The 21717-nt window shown below is 44.7% G+C and overlaps 1 protein-coding gene across 1 annotated transcript in view; it reads right to left on the bottom strand.

Annotated features, from left to right (window-relative positions):
• Positions 1 to 21717, bottom strand: part of LOC144128562 (prolyl endopeptidase) — a 48085-nt gene that overhangs the window by 21764 nt on the left and 4604 nt on the right. The window contains exons 3-8 of the mRNA XM_077662056.1: positions 12278 to 12373; positions 9491 to 9659; positions 7025 to 7126; positions 6288 to 6430; positions 5078 to 5190; positions 4830 to 4975 (exon numbers count right to left, since the gene is read on the bottom strand). Of these exons, the coding sequence (XP_077518182.1) occupies positions 4830 to 4975; positions 5078 to 5190; positions 6288 to 6430; positions 7025 to 7126; positions 9491 to 9659; positions 12278 to 12373 (769 nt within the window). The remainder of the gene's footprint in view (positions 1 to 4829; positions 4976 to 5077; positions 5191 to 6287; positions 6431 to 7024; positions 7127 to 9490; positions 9660 to 12277; positions 12374 to 21717) is intronic.

Raw genomic sequence — 21717 nt, forward strand, 5'->3', positions numbered from 1 at the left:
ACAGGCCATGATGAAGTAAAAACAAGTCAGCTCACTACCTTTCACAGCTAAGCATGGCCTGCAGCCGCCGTGGTGGCTCAGTGGTTATGGCGCTCGGCTGCGAAATTCTATAGGCCCATGTACTGTGCGATGTCAGTGCATGTTAAAGAACCCCAGGTGGTTGAAATTATCCGGAGCCCTCCACTACGGCATCCCTCATAGACTGAGTCACCTTGGGGCGTTAAACTCCCATAAACCATAAGCATGGCCTGAAATGCCACCCGCCTAGGTGAGGCCCCAGTAGCCTACTGCAGGCTTAGTGCCAATAACATATGCTGTTAACTATTTTAATGAAATGCCACTGTTCTATGGGCATAGTATTTGAGCAATAATAAGTAGCTCTAGAAAGGATGGAAACAGTTTGGTTTATGGTTTATCGGGGTTTAACTTCCCAAAGGAACTCGGGATATGAGAGACGCAGTAGTGAAGGGCTCAAGAAATTTCGAAACGTGCACTGACATCGCACAGTAAACGGGCCTCTAGAATTTCGCCTCCGTCGAAATTCGACTGCCGCGGCTGGGATCGAGCCCGCGTCTTTCGGGTCAGCAGCCGTGTGCCATAATCACTGAGCCACAGCAGCGCCCGGATTGAAAAAGGAAATCAACACAAGCACACATCATTTAGTCTGTGTGCTTCGCTTCCAAGATCAGCCCTCAGACAACGTAAGACTAAAATGATATTTAAACAACAGAAACAAGTCATGAAGCCTAACAATGATGAACAACAAAAAATGATTTGAGGAAAGACATCACATTGGTTGCAATCTATAATAATAATATTAATTGGTTTTTGGGGAAAGGAAATGGTGCAGTATCTGTCTCATATATCCATGGACACCTGAACCCCCCCCGTAAAGGAAGAAATAAAGGAGGGAGTGAAAGAAGAAAGGAAGAAGAGGTGCCGTAGTGGAGGGCTCCGGAATAATTTCGACCACCTGGGGATCTTTAACGTGCACTGACATCGCACAGCACACGGGCGCCTTAGTGTTTTTCCTCCATAAAAACGCAGCCGCCGCGGTCAGGTTCGAACCCGGGAACTCCGGATGCACCACATTTTAAGATGCCAAAGGAAACCAAACTGCTGCACCTTGCACTTCGGGAGATAGCATGTAACTGTGGCATAGTAGTGTACAGAAGAAAAACGGAACTGTATCAGGTGTCGAGGGGCGTCGAGTAATAAAAGAGAGGATAAGGTGAAACTAGTTTAATATCATTGAAATTTCATCTTGAGCTCAGTGTCTGATGATATATTTTAAGAAATATGAGGGAAAGCACATTATCTAAGAAAAGGATCGATTCTAAGCCACTAAAATTTGTAAAAAATTTAACAGAGGAATGAGGTACAATGATCCCTCTCTTTCTAAAGTCTCAATAAGCATCTGTTGGCACAAGGCCTGCAGAGTACCTCTTCTGGGGCTTGCAAAAATCTGTCCGCATTCGCACTGCCCTTAACACAAAAAGATATTTCACAATGCATCCAGTCCATCGCAGCAATTGCAAAAGTTAGCTGAGATCTCTTAGCAACTGTCATTTTCGGATGCTTCATTCCCTTGCACTAAGGTGCTGCAAAGTCATGGCACCGTGCTTCTCCTCTTCCTGTCGCATGCCAGCTTCAGCCTGCCCATACGTTTGCACATCTTATGTTTTTCACTGAACTTACCATTGTCAAGAATTTTACGAAATTTTGAAATACTTGCCAGAAAAATGTTTAATCTGAGATCGCATTAATCAGAACAAAGAATGTGAAACTCTATAGGAGATTTTTGTTTCTCACAATTTCAAGCCTGTGAGCTGGGAAATTGTATGAACTAGGAAAGTATCAACGAAGTTTTATGGTGATGCAAGCTAGTGACAATTTTTATTTTAGTTGATAAGAAGATAAAAAAATTACATCGCTTTCTGCAATACTAAACAGTACTTAGGAAATAAAAGCACAATGAAGATATATTTCACTTTAATGCAAATGGCTACCTGCAGTGCAAGCACTTCCTAACTTCCTAACAGCACAGAAAGTCAAGTTCTTTAATAAATACTGACTACGACCTCTCCAACAAAATGGCCCTGAGTGCCCACCTCGAGTGCAGTGAGCTGTAACATTCAATGGGTAGACTGCAACACAGTCCTACATGGCTCAGTATTCACACACAAAGAGCACTGCGCCTCCTCTACTGTGTAAGACGGGAGCCAGTGCATGCACTAACTAGCGCCATCAGGAGATCCTCACAGCTCAAGCAATAGTGGGAGCTGAGCACATGTCGTGGACCCCTGCTATGCCTTTGCTAAGCAGATGCTGCCAAAGTTGCAAGCTGAGGGAAGTGGCAAAAGCCAAATCCTGTGCATTGAGGTGCTTTGAAAAAACACTTTCATGACGACAACACTTAAAAGGAACCCTACAGTCTGCCAAGTGCCTCTCATGGTTGACAAAGGGGCATTTCGGGGCCCATTTTAAGGCTATTTGATTAAAATTCTGAGGGCACTTAAGTCTGCTTACATGGAGGTGAAAACATGTGTTTTGAGGAAAGGAAAGGTTGGTGGACACCTACACCTTAACCACTCCTTAAAGCATGCAACTGAGGTGTATACATCACCCCTCAGAACCCCTGTTGCAAGTCTCAGAAAGCATGCAATTGAAGGTGCATACTATGTCATTGGTCCCAACCCCCGTCGCAAGCTAGCTTCCCAACTTAACAAAAACATCGAAGCTATATGCAAAGAGAAATGCTATGACACCGCCCATAATGCTGTACGACGAACAATTGCTCACAATTTTGGTGAATGTATTCCGGAATACGGTCACCACATTGAGGTCAACCAGTGATGACATCGCTGGGATTTCACCTGCACCTGCGATGTCCGTTGCTCAAACCAGCATCGTCACTTTGGTGTGCATCTCTTTCCATCATTAATTAGTGATGATGGCATCATCCTGAAGTTTGCTATTTCAACTTTGCTAATTAACCCATCCCCTTAATTGCACTAAATTATTTCATAATTGCTTTACTAATTAACAACGTGACATCATTTTTATCACTGCGTATCACACCAACAATTTATTACTTATTAAAACAGACTGCAAGAGATGACCCCTTTTTGTCTCGTATTGCGCAGCTGGTACCACACAACACGCCGTATACCACTAGAAACGCTGAAATGTTTTCGGTACCCAGATGTAGAACAAACTATGGTTTTGCTATGCTGAAATATATACTACCAAGATGTTTGAACTCTTCTCTTTATAACAATATAAACACAATGTCTTTTCGTGCACTTCGTGAAACTTTTATTGATTAGGTTGTATTAGTACTGAAATACATATGTCGACCGTTTTTTCTTTCCTTGTCATTGTTTAATATATCTAACCCCCTACCTGCATTATAGCACAATCTGTTTTGTTTGAGATGTGAATTGTTATTTGTATGCCGCAAGAACTGCCGCTGCTGTCATCGTCGACTTTTTCGGGTGACGAAGCCCGTCAAGCGGTTATTGTGAACCGCTTTTATTTCGTCACCCACGCCTTCTGTAATGACAAAAAGCGGGAAAAAAAATGAAATAAAAAAAATAAAAAAAATATTATTAAACTTTTACACATTCATTCACCTGTAGTGACGGCATTGTGTGGACACATTTTGCGGACAAGTTTTGCAGACGCAGCTAAGCCATATAATGCTTTTGCATTAAAAAGAAATTACATAACAAAGCAGCTCTTTGGTTATTAAAGTTTGCTGCATCAAGTGAAATACTCACGGGCAAGAATCTTCGGGGTGAAAATATCTATGTTCAACAGAAGATAATGCCTTTTGTTACCACTGTGTTTAACCCCTGAAAATCTTGAGAAGACTTAAGATGCTATTTCCGGAAACCACCAAGGAAACTGACTAGTTAGACTGACTTACTATACGAGCACTAAGCACTAAAAACTGCCACGATTTTCTCAGTTGCTGCACTTTAGTAAACAAAGGGTAAAAATTTACTGCTTGCTGCCAACAATCTGAAATTCAAGGTTGTAAAGCCTCATTAGAGCCTCTGGAACCAGTATAAAGACAATGCTCAAAAGAAAAAAAAAAGAAAATAGTTACTGCAGCCATATTATAGGTGGCTTGCACCATATTAAGAATCTGTGGCACCACCAATAAAGTGACTGATGAATTATAACAAGGTACTCGGACTACAACAATAAAAACTGAACTAGAACTATCATTGGTTGTGGTGTACAACATTTTGCGAAACTACTTTCACAATTCCAGAGTGGTTGAAATTAGAGAAAGAGTGGCAGCATTTAGAAGCAGACAGCATGTTATTGCAAACATATTTTATCCTGAATGAAGGGCCAGGCACTCATAAGCTTTGAACTGTCACACTTTCATCACCACTCTGAAACTCCAGCTACCATCTGAGGTTTATTTCAGAGACAGGCAGGGAGGTCAGCCTGAAGGTGATCATTTGTCTGGCCTCTACTCTGCACTGGCGACGGGGAAGAGGGGAAAAAGAGGTTGATGTTGGGTGACGAAGTGGGCAGAAGGGAAATGGGAATGTATACAACCACATCAGGAGCGCACCTAATCACAGCCATGAATTTTTCGCTCCAAAGGTCGTGCGAATGTCAGCCTTCCAATTCCTCACAAGAAGCCCAGGGCTCTTACCCGGACAAAATAAATACTAGTGATCGGGCCCGATCAGGGCTGCTACTCTTTGGCGATTTGGACACAACCAAACCACTGCCACACAGCTATCTGACTTGGCGCTCCATCTCAGTCAGTTCATCCCCACCCAATCCTGAAGGGAGGGCCTCACCTCAGCACTGTCCGCCAAGTCAATGTTGACAAGGCCATAGCGAGGTCGGTTCTTGTTGGTGCGGAAGGTGAACACTGTGCCCTCATTCGTGATGTAGTCATACTCAGCTTCAAACCTGCCAACCAGGCACTTCAGTTCCAACTTGTCTGCAGGGCAGCACAAGAAAGGGAGGTGTAAGCAAAATAAAGTAAGCAAGATCAAGACAAAAAATCAATGAACACCTATGCTTTTCGTCCTTTAGTGCTTACCTCTGATGCCGTTGGGGAGCTTGCTGATGTCAGCAACATAGAGCTGATTGTCCTTGCATCCTTCCTCCACAGTCACAACCACATAGTTGCCACAGTCGCTCACCTGGCCACCCCTTGACAAAGAGAAGCAAAAAGCACACTGAGCTGCCATTCGTGTTCCCAGCTCTCGGCATTTTCCGACAGGAAAATTCAGATTTCCATACTACCTGCCGAAAAAACTTGCTATCGGCTGACCGAGAGGCAACTAATTTTGGTATTGTTACATGAAGAGGGTCAGACCTATTGCAGCTGCTCTGACACCTCCTAGCCGCTGCTCATACCAATCCCATTAGACTTACAAGCGGAACAAACAGCAATGGCGCTGGTGATAACACTAAAGGCAAAGTCCCATACATCTAACAAAAAAAGTGGACTATAAGAATTTACAACAGCACACTGTGCACAATCTGACTTGAAAAAGTACTACTGCAATCAATACAAACTGCAAGTCTAGCAGTGCTCAAAGCTTATGCATTTGGCTGTTGAAGGAAATAACAAAGTTTGTTTAATATTTGTGCAAGTTGGGTTGTCATCGAGTTTACAGAGAGCTTATTTACAATCGTTTCAATACATCCAATTATCCCCATGTCGAACAATTTGCAATCTCCTTCGAGTTCGATGCATCTGGCATTGTAAAGCGATCCTCATCTGGGAAACGGGACAGCCCAAACATTTTTTTTTAAAATGTAACAACTCTCATTTTTGCCACTTAGTAGGCGAGGAGGCAAAGCTTAGGCAATGCCCCTTGCAGCTGTAGAGATATGCTACGTCAGCTAAACTTGCAGCAACCACAGCCTACAACGCATAAAAAAATAAAGTTTCACTGGCACAAATGCCAGAAAATAAAGCACCCCTATCGCTGAAATGTGGAATGTATGTGGCATCTCACCCCTGCCCAAAGACAATGTTGCCCAGCAGGGCTAGGGGCTGGTGCACTTGTGAGAGCGGGGGATGCAATGCAGTGCAGCTACTCCTGCCACATCTCTGCACCAAGGCAGGGAGATAAGGACACCCTCTTTTCTGGCAAGACAAAACGAGCACCCTTTCTTCCGAGAGTGTATGTTGCAGTACAAAACAGCAGACTTCTGCCAGTTGCATGTAAACCAGGCACGTAAGCCCACTGTGCACAAGCAGAAAGGGTGACAATAAGAGCCCCCGCGGCAGCACTCACACCCTCCACTGGGGCTTCTCGGGGAACTCGGCGCACAGCACATCCTCGGACTGAGGTGTGCCAACACGGTGGTAGTACAGCTTCTGGTCCTGGGCCTTGTCCGTCCCCGTGCCATCGGCTCGTTGGACAGAGTCTGGGTACTTCTGCAGGGGGCACAGCAAGACCGCTCACATTACTACTATGCCTCTCTGCACAAAATATTCCTGCCGCATCGTGCACAGTTCAAATGCAAAGCCTTACTGTGACACACAGCTCTAAATTACTTCAGAACAGAAGCCCGTTTAGAGGAGGCAGTAACATTAGTACTCTACCCTTCCATCCTTCGCATGCATGCATGCACGCACCTAAAAACGAACTACATCTCCTGACAGGAGGCACTTTTATGTGCTCAGCAGCAAAATGCCGGTGAGTGCAGCACCACAATATATAAGGTAAAGGCAGCAAGCACTTGAAGCAAGCCTCATGAAAGCGAGACATGAGTTCCTCTTGGTAACTTGTGGAAACAGCAAGCCTCAAAAGCAGCAAGTCAGCTGACAAGTTTAAAGTAATTACTGACATTCTCAAGAAGTATTTCATTTCAGATGTTTTCTACCTGTTCACAGCTTCAACCTTTCACAGCAGCACGGCCCCCCTTTTCAGCTGATATATGTTAGCGTTCAGCCACTGTTACTTGTGATAATCCCCCCCCCCCCCCCCCCCCTTCCAAAAGAAAAGAGAGAAAGAGAGGGTGTCCATACCCCATAGAAGAAGCCTTTGTTGTCATGTGTCCAGGACATGTCCGTGTATCGAACCCGCTCCAGCACCTCTGGAAAGTTTTCGCCTGTGGCCACTCGCTTGATCTGCGAAGAAGAAGGTCATCCTCATTAATACAGGCCGCAGAAGTTACAGGCCAGTTTTGCAGGAATCAAATTTTTTTCGATGTAATCCCAGTTGTTGTGAGAATACCTGCAGCCAACTGTTGCCTCAACAAAGCTATTCCGCATCCATCACCTTTGTTCACCTCAAGCTTAGAGGGATAGCCAGGTCACCAAACACTGACACATCTTCAATTTTCTGTCTTAAAGGTGCACTAAAGAGGAGTCTGAACTCGTCTTTTTACCGCGGGAACTCTATCTACACGTTCCGGGCATTCTTAGAAACTTCGAATTATTGTTCTGTGCAGCCGATGGCCTTAATTAAATCAAATTAGATGTTCCGGCTCCCACCTTTTTTTGAACTCAACGTGGTAAGTAGGTGGAGTCAACCAACGCGTGGAGTGCCTTTCAGCCACTCCAGTGGCAGCTTTGCTTTCGCTTTTATTTATTTTTTAGGTTTCTGTGAATAAACAGTTTCAGTCCCATACAATACAGCCGCAAATTAGACTCACAGAAATAAAAATACACGTGGACTCTTTGATTTACGTATCACTCCGCTGATGGCAGAGCGGCAAGCCGCCACGGGACTGGCTGACGCGTTGGTTGACTCCTCCTACCTACTGTGTTGAGTTAAAAAAAAAAACGGGAGCCGGGACGTTTAATCTGATTTAATTAGGACAATCGGCTGCACAGGACAATAATTCGAAGTTTCTAAGAATGCCCAGAGCGTGTAGATAGAGTTGCCGCGGTACAAGTATGAGTTCAGATTTCTCTTTAGTGCACCTTTAAACTACATGTGGACTGGACCGTCCATGACTACTGCCCTGCAGTCAATTTTCTCGGTGCCCCAAGAACTGCACCACAGCTGGTGGCCATATCGAGTAAAACCGTGTACCCATGCATTCTTTTAGTCTTCTTGCCAGGTGATGACGTATGCTTAGCTTTCACAAGAGCTCAGTTACAGCACTTAGAGCCGTTTGCAAATGTAATTCGTCTTGACCTAAGTTCATTCATTGAAATTCACCACGTATGTGTACATGATCAGCCCTACTATGTCCACTGCAGGACAAAGGCCTTTCCCGTATCCCTCCAATTAACCCTGTTCTGTGCCAGCTGCGTCCACCCTATCCCCAAAAACTTCCTAATCTCAACCACTCATCCGACTCTCTGCCGCCCTCTGCTACGCAGGAATCCATTCTGTTGCCACTCCATTCTCTTGGAATCCATTCTGTTGCCTAAGGGCCAATCATAACTGTTCACCACTCAGCAAAGAGTGTTTCCTCAGTCCATTCAGAACAATTTTCATTGACTGATTTTGAGTGAATTCATACCAGTAACAGAGGTTGAACGACTGCTTTGGCTGTATGGTGACAGTCATAAATGTTGACATTGCTTCAAAAGTGATAGTCATCTGTGGCCATAGACAGTCTCATGCGATCCCTGTTACATTGTCTATTTCACTGTATTGTATTGTATTGTATGCGGAGGTTTAATTTCCTGAAGTGACACATGAGCTATGAGGGATGCCACAGTAGAAAGCTCCAAACTGATTTGGGCCACCTGTGGTTCAACATGCAGTGACATCACACAGCACATATGGCTTTACCATATATACTAGGGCTCATTCACACACTGTGGTTCCATTTACTTCAGCCTACAAGCAGTACTTAGTCTATAAGGATGTATATTGGCAACTTGCTTTGTAAGGCTATTCAGTGCATGTTTAGAAAAATTAGTGCAACAAGATGCACAGAAAAAGAAGCAAGCATGGTGTCTTGTCTCTCCAAGTTTACATCGTGTAGCATAAGTTCTCTGAGAATATCAAACTCTGCCTTCACTCACCCTTTCTGTAACTCATTTGGAATGGGAAGTAGTTAGCATTTGGTCCAATATTTCAGTATTTTGCAAATAGTGGAGTTACCAAAAAACTTTTTTCCTTGCACACCTTTAGGAGGCAGAGCCACCTGTCGGCAGTGCCCATGTGATGCTAGAAGAGGCACCATGTGCATCGCTCTTGTGCTAAGCATTTACTCAAGTAATTTATGCAATTTTTTCCCTAAAATTAAGGCTTCAAAAAGGAGGCGCACAAATTACTAAGAGATTTTGCAAACATGTCCTAAAAAACTTTACAAAGGTCATAACACGGAATGTATTTGAATTTGAATTTTCTTGAAATTCAGACAAAATACTATTGTCTAGGTGAAGAGGGCTAAATGTGACACATGAAGTCACCTGACTAGGCCCTTAACACCCTGCAGTATACAGTATACTGCTGCATATAAGTCGACTCCGTATCTCACACCTCTCGCTGGCCCAAAAAAAAAAGTAGGCTCCAAATATAAGACTTACATATATCTTTATCCAATCAGAGCCACTGTAGCTGAGGCCATATGCAAACAGTTCACCATCCTCAGAGAAACTGGTGCAGCTGACGGACACAGTTCCATCTTCAGACAGTTCATTGGGATCGAAGAAAACCCGTGGCTCAGCTTCAAGGGAATCCTGCACATACAGGACGCTGGAAGGTAAACAAGAGAGAAATCATTGAGATCAGAAACCATCAGGGCCAGGGGAAGCTTCTTTTTCCCCTGTGTTCTGTGCTTTCTTGCTTTTTCTGTTGGCCCTGCATATAGAGGTACACGTAAACTCTGGACAGCCAACAAACATTCTGTCGCTAGACAGCTCTTCGTTTGTGTTTGTTCTTACTTCGTCTCTCCCCTGCACTGTTTCATAAAGTTTACTTTTTGCCATGCACTCACTATCCAGCACAAAATTTTCACTTTAGTACGCTTGTATCAAAAAGTTATACAAATTGGAGAAGTATTGCACTCTGGCTCACACTTAAGACTACAGTGTAGTACCAACACGGACAAGACAAGAAAAGGACGCGAACATAGGCCGCAAACATTGCTTCAACCTGGCTTATATAGACCTTTTCACATTTGCCTTCTCGAACGCAGCCATCTACTCTGCATGTGCACCACAGTCCAACACGCATGCATGTTCAATCAAGCTGTAAAAAGTGAAAAGGTCTATAGGCGCCAGGCTTGTGACGACACAAGGAAAGAAAACTAGGTTATGCATCCACGGCACAATTATTGCACCCTTCTCTTCCATCCCTCCAATTATTCAAGTCGACACTGTCATTCAGAAATGGCAGCTCTTTTTTGCTGCACGACTAACTTACCAGCCATTATGTATCTGGCTCATAATATGGTATTGCTAAGAAGACTACAAAGCAGGCAGTGGCGCGGGCTGGACTGCTTGCGCTAGGCCACAGCTATTAAATCATGTTTCATTGATGCTATGTCATCGTCCTATTTTGCTTGCCATCCCGTAACAATATAATTTACACTGAAGCTGCCATGGCAGAACTTATGAGGTAGGATACAGCAAACAATAGTAGCTGTACAGGATACTACACCACGCATACACACACCACACAAAAAAGGGAAAGAAACATTCCAAGGAGAACCTTCCTACAAATGTGGAGAACTTTAGCATTCTAGGACTTAGCTTTCTTGTGTATATACAACTTGTAATCATCAATCTCATTTTTTTCAAAGTGTAAATTGGTTCTACAGTCGACCCACTTATAACGATACCGGTTTTAACAATATATCGGTTACATCAATGAAACTCTTCTGCACCATCCACTTTTGTATGTTTTCTATGGTAAAATAACCCGCTTACTACTATGTCCCCATGCCGCATTATTGGTTACAACAATGAAGTCTGGCACCTGAGTGCTCGAGCCGAAACGTAGTGGAATGCGAAATCCTTGCATTTCTTCGGGATTTCTCAAGCTGAGACGCGGCCACGGCAACCTTCTCGTATTTTTTACAAGGCCCCTTTCGGGGACACCAAAACGATGCCTCGGCAGAGCTCGCATGTCACTTGCCATCCCTGACCCCACTTTGCAGTTGTTATGCTTTTTTTCATGCAACCCATTTATGACAATTATTGGTTATAACAATAGAATTTTCGAGGCACTTGAATATTATTAAAAGTGGACTCGACTGTATTTTGTGTTATTCTAACACAGATGAAGTTACTCAGTAAGATTTTTCCTTGAAACTTTGCATGCTCATTTCTTACACATCAGGACATGCAATAAACTAGGGTTATTGATATTCACTAATAATTTTTCATGTCGTGACCTGTTAAGTGAATATCCATGCTCCCAGAAAGATAATTTTAGAGTGTTTTCAGTTTTTTGCAATAACTGTCTGACAACTATTGACAGACTCTGCTAACAGTTCCAAAGCATTATGGTGTGCATAAGTTTGTTAGCAGTTATCACTGTTGTCTTAAAGGCAAATTTAGCACTTTTCAAGGGAAGACGATACGTTTAACACTTTTCAAAGGAAGACGTTATGTTTAACATGTTTGCTGCGCCGTGGTTGATTGGTGGGTCACATCGTGTATTTATGCTGCGCGACCACGAATACTGAGCCATGAGATGAAGCCGTGGGAAACCCGAGATTTTTCAAACAGCCTGCGAAAAACATATGTGCTAGGTTGCTATTGCCATCTGTTGGCGATTCCAGGAAGTTGTTTTCGCCAGTGGCTCATTGATGGGTCATGCCGCGCCCAAAAAAATTAAGGGCGGCCCACCAGTGGGCCAATAGACACACGAATTAAGCCTGCAAAAATCAATGCTGCAATGAACATGTTAAAAAATTACAAAATATCTTTTCGAAGCTTTATACACACTGATGATATTAACATGGTATGCCTAACAATCCAAAACAGTAAGAAGTTATATTCCATCAAATAAACATTTGTCCTCCATGAAGGGTGTCGCACCTTAATTGTGCAGTGCTTTCAAATGATTACCGTGAAAACCTGGCATAGCAGAATTGACCTCTGTATGAAAGTCTCCCAAGAGACAGCCTTGCAACAAGGCCCAGAAAAGTATCTGGATGCAACTGGTGCAGCTGCTCCAGGCAGCAGAGAGTTGCCAGTGCTGTCTGCACTGCTCCCATAGGGCCCAACATTTTCTGTCAGACAAAATCTCCATCCTTGAGAGGAATAACCGGCAGGAATTATTACGCGAGGCAGGCACATCCAGGGGCACACAATGCCAGCAAGCAGAGTTGGAGTGTACAGCCCACATGTACAGCCCACACGTACCTTTGGTTTTGTAGACCAGTGTTCATGTAGCAGAAGTAACGCTTGCCGTGCTTCTTAAGGCACCCAAAGCGAGGGTAGTCGTACAACTGCCGTAGCCTGGCAAAAAAAAAAGGAAAATAAACAAGAGAAATACTGTAAAACACAAAAACCATCACTCAGGCACTTCACATGAATAAAATGGTTTAATGTCTTAACTCATGGCAAAACGCAACTGTTTGCATGCATCCTGACTCACCAGCCAATTAAAACATACTGTTGTGAAAGATGTGCTGGCAGCTTAATTCAAATACAGCAGAATCTTGATAAAAATTTTGTTGGATCACGAAAAATATTCTTGTCATCTGAGTTTGTATGTACCATCCAAAACGAACAAAAACTGTATGCAGCAGCATGAGAAATGCATTCGCCAAGATCTGTTTACCGGCTGACAGGATACATTTCCATCCGCGTGCCATTGCTTATGCTTGCAGTGTACACCATACGTCCAGCGATCACATGTTGGCGATGTGCAGGCCATACTTAAAACATACGGCTCCTAATGACTGTTTTTTGCCGCTGCAGCTTTATTGTCCCTCTATTTTCTTCCCCTTCCTTCCCTTTTCTTCATCTCTTAAATGCCTGGATTGGTGCTAATTTCTACGGACTTCAGCCACGCGACGGTTCAGGGCAGGCTGGCAATAGCAGCTCATGCCGTAATATTAGATGCAGTCCTCCTCAGCCTCCCTTTAACATATACATGTCATTCACAGACATGTTATATGGAATTAGCCGCTAATAGCATTCATCTCTGGGGCCAAACATACAACAAAAACTTGAAATGAGAAGATTTGGGATGCCATAGCAAGTGATGGAAATGAAAGCGATAGGTGCAATGTTGAAATGGGTGTCCAGGATTTCTTTAAACTTGATGGCATCAATGTATCTTGTATGTGTTTACAAGGATCTTGTACAATCAAATAGACTCCTAAAAGAAGGCAATGTTCCTAGCAGTTATTATTTCCCTGGTTTAGGAGTTGATAATAGAAACAATAATCATTAAAATTATTTCTTGTCGAGATGGGCATGCCAGGCAAGAAGGCTGGCATGGGTTCCTACATCAAAAATGTTTAGAAACATAACGATGCCCAAGATAATTGCCCAGGAGCCAAGTTGAGTGGGCAAGGTCTATATTGGCGATATATACAAAAGGTCAAGGAAGGGAAAGACAATAAAGAAAATGTTGTTTGTTGCACAATTTGCCTTGATGAAAAAAGAAAAAAAAATGCCAGTCGATTTGGGTAATTAGGCCAAATGCAGATATGTGCGGTAGCATGACGTCAATTTTCGTTTAGAGCTACGACCTACTAAGTGGTACCAGGCTACCACCTAATTGCCACCCCACCTTCTTTTAGCCACTGTGCAAGCACCATTTCAATCACCTTCTTCTCCTAACCGCTGCTGCTCATTCCGTTTAGCTTGGTGCACTCAGGAGCGGTGCCACCCAATTAGCGCCCCAGGTTCTCACCTGGTTACCACCGGTTACACCTTGGCAAGTAAGCAACACCATGGGCAGGTGTTGCCATCGGTGGGACTTGGGTTGCTTGGTTTAGGTTGCGACCTAGGTTGCTCCTGAGCAGCCTCTCACAATTAATTGAGCTGCCAACTGACACGGTGCGCAAGTTGCTTTATATATATATATATAATTCAAAGTTGAAAACGCTTCATTTAGCCACAGATTTATTTTGAGTCGACGTTTCGGACAGAGCCTGTCCTTTCTCAAGACTGCGGTTACAGGGGTCTTCTTCCTCTGTTAAGGAGTTGGCACTGGCACACATGTACGACACATGAACAAAAGAAACAAACGGAGGCAAAGAATACTAGAAAAGATAGATAGAAAGGGAACAAAGGGGAACAAATAAAAAAGAATAAAAACGCGTTGTCCCCCGCCGCCCATCCCGCAGCCGCGGGGAGCCGACCCGGGACGAGGAAAAAGAAAGGAAAACACGGAGCGGGAGGGTATAATGGCTACCCATTAAGGCAAACAGAGCGGCGGCGTGTAAGGCGCACAGGAACAGAGGGTGGCGGGATCGCCCTACACACAAAAGTTAGAGACGCGTGCACTCGCGTGCCCCAACCATAAAGAGTACACAAATAAACAGAATAAGATGCAGACAGGGCCGGAGCTTCCGTCATCTGGAACCACTTCAGCAGACAGAGCCAAGGCTGAATCAGTGGCGCAGTGAGCTTAACTAGACACACGTGCACTGTGCATGAAAACACCCAGACACACAACAGTAAAACATCCGAGCTCATGCCAGTGTCGTGTGGCGGCTTAATGACAATGGCGGGAGCATTTAAGCGAGTAAGGTGTACAGAAACAGACGGTGGCGGAATTGTCCAACATACAAAAATTAGAGATGCGTGCACTTGCGTGCCCTGGCCAGAAAAAGTAAACAAATAAACAGAATAAAATGCAGACAGGACAGGAGACTTCCGTCATCTGGAACCATTTCGGCAGCCCGAGTCAAGGTAGAATCCGCGGCGCCGTGAGCTTAACTACACACACGTACACTGTGCCTGACAACACCCACAAAAGAAAGAAAAAGAAAAAAAAGTGGAAAAACATCACAGTTCGGGCAAGTGGCGTGTGGGAGGTAAATGTGAATGGCGTGAGCGCTTAGGCAAGGGTTCAATTGCACCCCGTCGGCAAGGTAATCGAACTGGGAAGATATTGGTGGGATGGGGTGGGGAATGAAGAAATTTGTGTGAGCTTGAAAAAGATATTGCTGGCAAGAAACAACCGAGGTACGTCAAGCTGGCTCTCGTAATGTCAGCAACGGCCCTGCAAGGGGCGGATGGAGGACAATGCATCTGGACTTTCATTAATGCCGTGAGGAATTGTTTCAAATTTGTAAATGAAGTACGACTCGCGTTGTTCTCTTTCCCAGGTGTTGTGGAACCCACCCTGTAGGACTGTTAACTTAATTGCATCAAATGGGTGGTTTCGCTCATTAATGTGTTTTGACAAGGGAAGGTTGGGTAGGGATAAGATATGCGCGCGGTGGTTATTAAAGCGAATTCGTAGAGGGTTGACGGTCTGTCCAATGTACTGCATACTGCACACACTGCATTCTAGGAGGTATATTACGTTGCAGGAATCACAATCAAAGTTGCCATTAATTTCCCATTTGAAGCCTGAAGCTGTGCTTACTGCAAAGCTTGATGTTTGTATGTGTTTTCAGACCTGGCATCTACCTTTTCCACAGGGCCGGCACCCCAAAACCGGCTGGTTATTTGTTTTCGAGTGTACTAGAATATTTTTAATGTTTTTTGGCCGTCTGTGGACCACGTGAGGGGGAGCAGTGGAAATTTTGGTGAGGCGTTCGCTTTGTTCGAGAATGTTGAAATGTTTTCGGAGGATTTTGTTTACGTTAGGCGGGTTACTGGTTAAGGTAAGTACGAAATTTGCCCGGTGATCTGTTTCCTCATTGTAGCGACGTCCTTCCAGTATTTGCTCTCGGTTGAGTTTAGAAGCCTTTTCAATGGCATCGTCGACAATGGCGGGAGGGTATCGTTGCTTAATGAGGACTTCTCGCATGCGTTTGGAATTTTTTACGAAGTCCTCGTCTTGGGAACATATTCTTTTAAATCGATGTGCCTGAGAGTATGGGATGCTTGTTTTAGAGTGACGAAGATGGCAGCTTTGGAAGTGTAGGTATGGTTGGCGGTCCGTCGGTTTTCTATATACAACGGTGGTGAGTGAGCCTTCGTTTACTGAAATCTCAACATCTAGAAAGTTAATTGTGGTGTTGGAGTAGGGGTAAGTGAAAGATATGTTGGGGTGGACGAGGTTGAAGTTTTCAATAAAAAGTACGAGTTCTTGCTCTGTGTCAGTCCATATTAAAAAGATGTCATCCAAGTAGCGTTTGTATAGGGTGGGCTTAATGGGGCAATCTTTCAGAAATTTGGATTCAATACTATGCATGAAGATATTGGCGTAGGTGGGTGCCATCCTTGTACCCATGGCTGTGCCATTAATTTGCAAATAGTGTTCATTGTTAAATTCGAAGTTGTTATATTCGAGTACGATTTTTGCCAGTATTTCTAAAACACGTGGGGTAGGGGTTTCCTCTGTTCTGTTTTGTTCATACGCTTCGATCAGAGGTTTAATGCCATCGGAATGAGGAATGTTTGTGTAGAGAGAGACTACATCTAGTGTTGCCAGGAAGGCTCCTTCCAGGAGTTTGAGACCTGCTATTGCGCGAAGGAAATGGTTTGTGTCGCGTATGTATGATGCATGTGTTGTTGGAATATGTCTAATTAGTGTGTCAATGTAACTGGAAATTGGTTCTGTAATTGTGCCGATGCCGGATACTATAGGGCGGCCAGGATTATTCTTTTTGTGGATTTTCGGTAACATGAAGAATCGGCCTGGCGACGGGTGTGGTGCAGTGAGGGCTTTACATAACCGTAGGGATATGTCCCCATTCTTCGTAAGTTGACCCAGGGTCTCCGCTACAAAATGTTGTTATTGCGCAGTTGGGTCTGCTTCAAGACGTAGATGAAAAAACTAATGTGAGAGAGTTGTTTCAAGCCTTCTTCAATGTATTTTTCGCTGTCCATGACAACTATACCACCTCCCTTATCCGCTGGCTTTATGATTATATCGGTCCTTCTGCTCAGAGCCTTCAATGCATCCCGTTCGTTTTTAGACAAGTTCTGCCTCCCTGGAGTGTGGTTCTTGTAGGCGTAAATAATGTCTTTCTGGACGGCGTTAATGTACATGTCCAAGTGTTAGTCCCTTCCTATATTAGGAGTCCAGTGGTGGTTAGTAACGATGAGTTCTCTGCTATCCGCGGTAACCCGCGCCCGATCAAGGAAGTATTCCCGGAGTCGCAACATTCGTGCAAAGTTGTCCAAATCTTTTAACACCGAGAATTCACTGTATTTACCAGTGGTAGGGCAGAATGTAAGGCCTCGAGAAAGGATGAATCTTTCCTCTGTCGTTAAGGCCCTGGTTGATAGATTAATTATATTATGCTGGAGAGCAAGGTCGGCGCTTGAAACCGCAGGATTATTATTAGTAGATGCTGTCATTTCAGATCGTTCTACGCGTTTTTTGAACTGATGACGTTTGTGTCGTTCTACTGGATTTGTTGGAGTTTATTATAATAGTGGGGTTAATAATTGTAGCTAACTCCGTTTTTGATTCTTTTTCGCTTGTTATTGAATTTGACCACGCGTGGTGTGGAACCCAGTCTCGAATGAATTTTTTGCGTTTGGTCTCGCGTACCTCAGTCGCTCTCTTTTCCTCAAAGAACATAAGCTCTGTGGCCTCCGGCGCGGTAAGGGTAATTTGTTGATGAGCACGACTCTCTTCCATTCTCAGAGCCACCAACGCCTTCTCAAAGTGGTCAATGGTAACTACAAGCAAATTTAAAGAGGCAGATTGTTGTATACGATTCCAATTAGCCTTCTCCTCTTCACACAGGTCACCCATTGATGGTGTTAGCGACACTTGTAAACCTTTTGGTACGATTTTTGATTCAAGATAGGCCTTTAGGCTATGAATATGTAGTTCATGCCTAATTCGTTTATCTACAATTTTTCTTAATGTTAAAAATTTAGTTATTTGAGGAAGGCTGTCGGTAGGATGAGCGAGAGAGAGTCGGCGTACTCACACGGCCTGAATGTCACTGTTGACGAACACGTTGTGCCGAACCGCAGCGCTTTTGAAGATCGTAGCATGATAGAGGGGTACTGGGAAGTTCTTCTTTCCGGCTGGATATCTTATCAACCTGGCCCTCCACCGTGGAAGTCAGCTGACGCTGTGCTGCACTAGAATGGCCTGATGCTCCGCCTGGGCTTGCTGGAGTACTGGCCCCGCTCGCTCCGGATTTCGGTGTTGTGCTGGGAGTGGTGGGGGTATACACATGGTTGGCCTTAGATGGGGGTTGCTGTCGGTGGGTTCCAGCGGATAAGCTTGTTGCTGAGGTGGATCTCTCGGCGGTGCTGTCTCGTGTGGTGTCCCTGGGCGGCTTCGGGATAGCAGGAACAACTTTACTCTCCAATTTGCGAACATGTGGTGGCCGCGTTGGTGTCGGCAGTAGAGCTCTGCGTTGGGTCACAGTTGATCTTGCACCGGCCATCTCGGAGAAGAGCCTTGGGTTTTCTTGCGGTTTTTTGGGGCGGCACCCTTGTAGGACCAGTATTCTACCCTCCTCTTCCTGTCGTTGCGTCTCCACGATGGTCGGGAACTGTGGGTCTCCGGCTTGCATGCATTCTTCCTGGTGGCTCTTGAGAACCTCTGAGTAGGTGCGAGCCACTTGGGTGTGACACTGCACGGGGAAACGGCTGAAATCGTCTCTTGCCTGCAGGTGGTCTTGCCATTCTATCAGGAAATGTCGCTGGTAGTCAAGGAGGAGGTTATAAATATGCCATGACAAGATGGAAACTCCACCAAAACTTGGATGAACTCCATCTGCTGCGAGGACACTGGATGGTGGATAGGTCTCCAGCGAATGGTTGAGGCAAAACGCATTGGTTTCTCGTCGACAAAGTTCAGAAAGCTGGTAGTTGAACCTCTCAGCCCGGCGATTGAATTTATCAACGAATCGCCAGTTACTAGACCGTCGCCAGCGGTTAGGGGTGCGGGGTAGTACCAGCGTTGCATATGTTACTTGAATTTTAGGTCGCTCAGTGCGGATGATGTTGAAGGCTTCTGCGTACCTTTCGATCGTGGTCTGGATGTCGTCGCTGCTGAGATCATTTGTTCCCAAATGCAGAATCACACCGATCACACTTGGAGGCACAAAGTCCAGTAGATTCTTGAGGTCGCTGATCTTGGCTCCAGGTTGGGTAATGAAGGCCGGGGAGCACCAACTCGCAGCATCAAAGTGGTTGAAGAGGTGTTTAGTCTGTGAATCTCCAATTACTGCCCATTTTGGCGGATGAAGAGGAAATTTTTAAAAAACTGTTTTAGAAGCGTTGCTAGCAGCCATCGATGAAATGCAGTATAGAAAGATAAACGTATTTGGTTGCTAGAGGCAAAAATTCAAAGTTGAAAACGCTTCATTTAGCCATAGATTTATTTTGAGTCGACGTTTCGGACAGAGCCTGTCCTTTCTCAAGACTGCGGTTACAGGGGTCTTCTTCCTCTTCTTAAGGAGTTGGCACTGGCACACATGTACGACACATGAACAAAAGAAACAAACGGAGGCAAAGGATACCAGAAAAGATACAGATAGAAAGAAAAAAAAGGGGGAACAAATAAAAAAGAAAAACGCCCTGTCCCCCGCCGCCCACCCCGCAGCCGCGGGGAGCCGACCCCGGACGAGGAAAAAAAAAGGAAAACACGGAGCAGGAGGGTATAATGGCTACCCATCAAGGCAAACAGAGCGGTCACGTGTAAGGCGCACAGGAACTGACGGTGGCGGGATCGCCCTACACACAAAAGTTAGAGACGCGTGCACTCGCGTGCCCCAACCATAAAGAGTACACAAATAAAGAGAATAAGATGCAGACAGGACAGGAGACTTCCGTCATCTGGAACCATTTCGGCAGCCGGAGTCAAGGTAGAATCCGCGGCGCCGTGAGCTTAACTACACACACATGCACTGTGCCTGACGACACCCACAAAAGAAAAAAAAAGAAAAAAAGTGGAAAAACATCCGAGTTCGGGCAAGTGTCGTGTGGGAGGTAAATGTGAATGGCGTGAGCACTTAGGCAAGGGTTCTTCAATTGCACCCCGTCGGCAAGGTAATCGAACTGGGAAGATATTGGTGGGATGGGGTGGGGAATGAAGAAATTTGTGTGAGCTTGAAAAAGATATTGCTGGCAAGAAACAACCGAGGTACGTCAAGCTGGCTCTCGTAATGTCAGCAACGGCCCTGCAAGGGGCGGATGGAGGACAATGCATCTGGACTTTCATTAATGCCGTGAGGAATTGTTTCAAATTTGTAAATGAAGTACGACTCACGTTGTTCTCTTTCCCAGGTGTTGTGGAACCCACCCTGTAGGACTGTTAACTTAATTGCATCAAATGGGTGGTTTCGCTCATTAATGTGTTTTGACAAGGGAAGGTTGGGTAGGGATAAGATATGCGCGCGGTGGTTATTAAAGCGAATTCGTAGAGGGTTGACGGTCTGTCCAATGTACTGCATACTGCACACACTGCATTCTAGGAGGTATATTACGTTGCAGGAATCACAATCAAAGTTGCCATTAATTTCCCATTTGAAGCCTGAAGCTGTGCTTACTGCAAAGCTTGATGTTTGTATGTGTTTTCAGACCTGGCATCTACCTTTTCCACAGGGCCGGCACCCCAAAACCGGCTGGTTATTTGTTTTCGAGTGTACTAGAATATTTTTAATGTTTTTTGGCCGTCTGTGGACCACGTGAGGGGGAGCAGTGGAAATTTTGGTGAGGCGTTCGCTTTGTTCGAGAATGTTGAAATGTTTTCGGAGGATTTTGTTTACGTTAGGCGGGTTACTGGTTAAGGTAAGTACGAAATTTGCCCGGTGATCTGTTTCCTCATTGTAGCGACGTCCTTCCAGTATTTGCTCTCGGTTGAGTTTAGAAGCCTTTTCAATGGCATCGTCGACAATGGCGGGAGGGTATCGTTGCTTAATGAGGACTTCTCGCATGCGTTTGGAATTTTTTACGAAGTCCTCGTCTTGGGAACATATTCTTTTAAATCGATGTGCCTGAGAGTATGGGATGCTTGTTTTAGAGTGACGAAGATGGCAGCTTTGGAAGTGTAGGTATGGTTGGCGGTCCGTCGGTTTTCTATATACAACGGTGGTGAGTGAGCCTTCGTTTACTGAAATCTCAACATCTAGAAAGTTAATTGTGGTGTTGGAGTAGGGGTAAGTGAAAGATATGTTGGGGTGGACGAGGTTGAAGTTTTCAATAAAAAGTACGAGTTCTTGCTCTGTGTCAGTCCATATTAAAAAGATGTCATCCAAGTAGCGTTTGTATAGGGTGGGCTTAATGGGGCCATCTTTCAGAAATTTGGGCTGAATTCGTCTGATCCACGACTTAGTCATGTAAAAAGTTTTCTCCTTGCTTTGCTTCTTCTCGTTTTTTTACCTATGTTGTAAATAAATAGTTAACCTTCTCCTTTCCTTGAGTAATGTGAATGTTTGCGACCACCGGGTCATCAAGAAACCCCGATTTCATCATCAAGTAGTTTCCTCTCATCGCCACCGGAAGGGGAAACTCAACTACGTGTGTCTAGTTAAGCTCACTGCGCCGCTGATTCGGCCTTGGATCTGGCTGCCGAAGTGGTTCCAGATGACGGAAGCTCCGGCCCTGTCTGCATCTTATTCTGTTTATTTGTGTACTCTTTATGGTTGGGGCACGCGAGTGCACGCGTCTCTAACTTTTGTGTGTAGGGCGATCCCGCCACCGTCTGTTCCTGTGCGCCTTACACGCAGCCGCTCTGTTTGCCTTGATGGGTA

This window comes from Amblyomma americanum, chromosome 4, assembly GCF_052857255.1.
Source record: "Amblyomma americanum isolate KBUSLIRL-KWMA chromosome 4, ASM5285725v1, whole genome shotgun sequence".
NCBI lineage: Eukaryota > Metazoa > Arthropoda > Arachnida > Ixodida > Ixodidae > Amblyomma > Amblyomma americanum.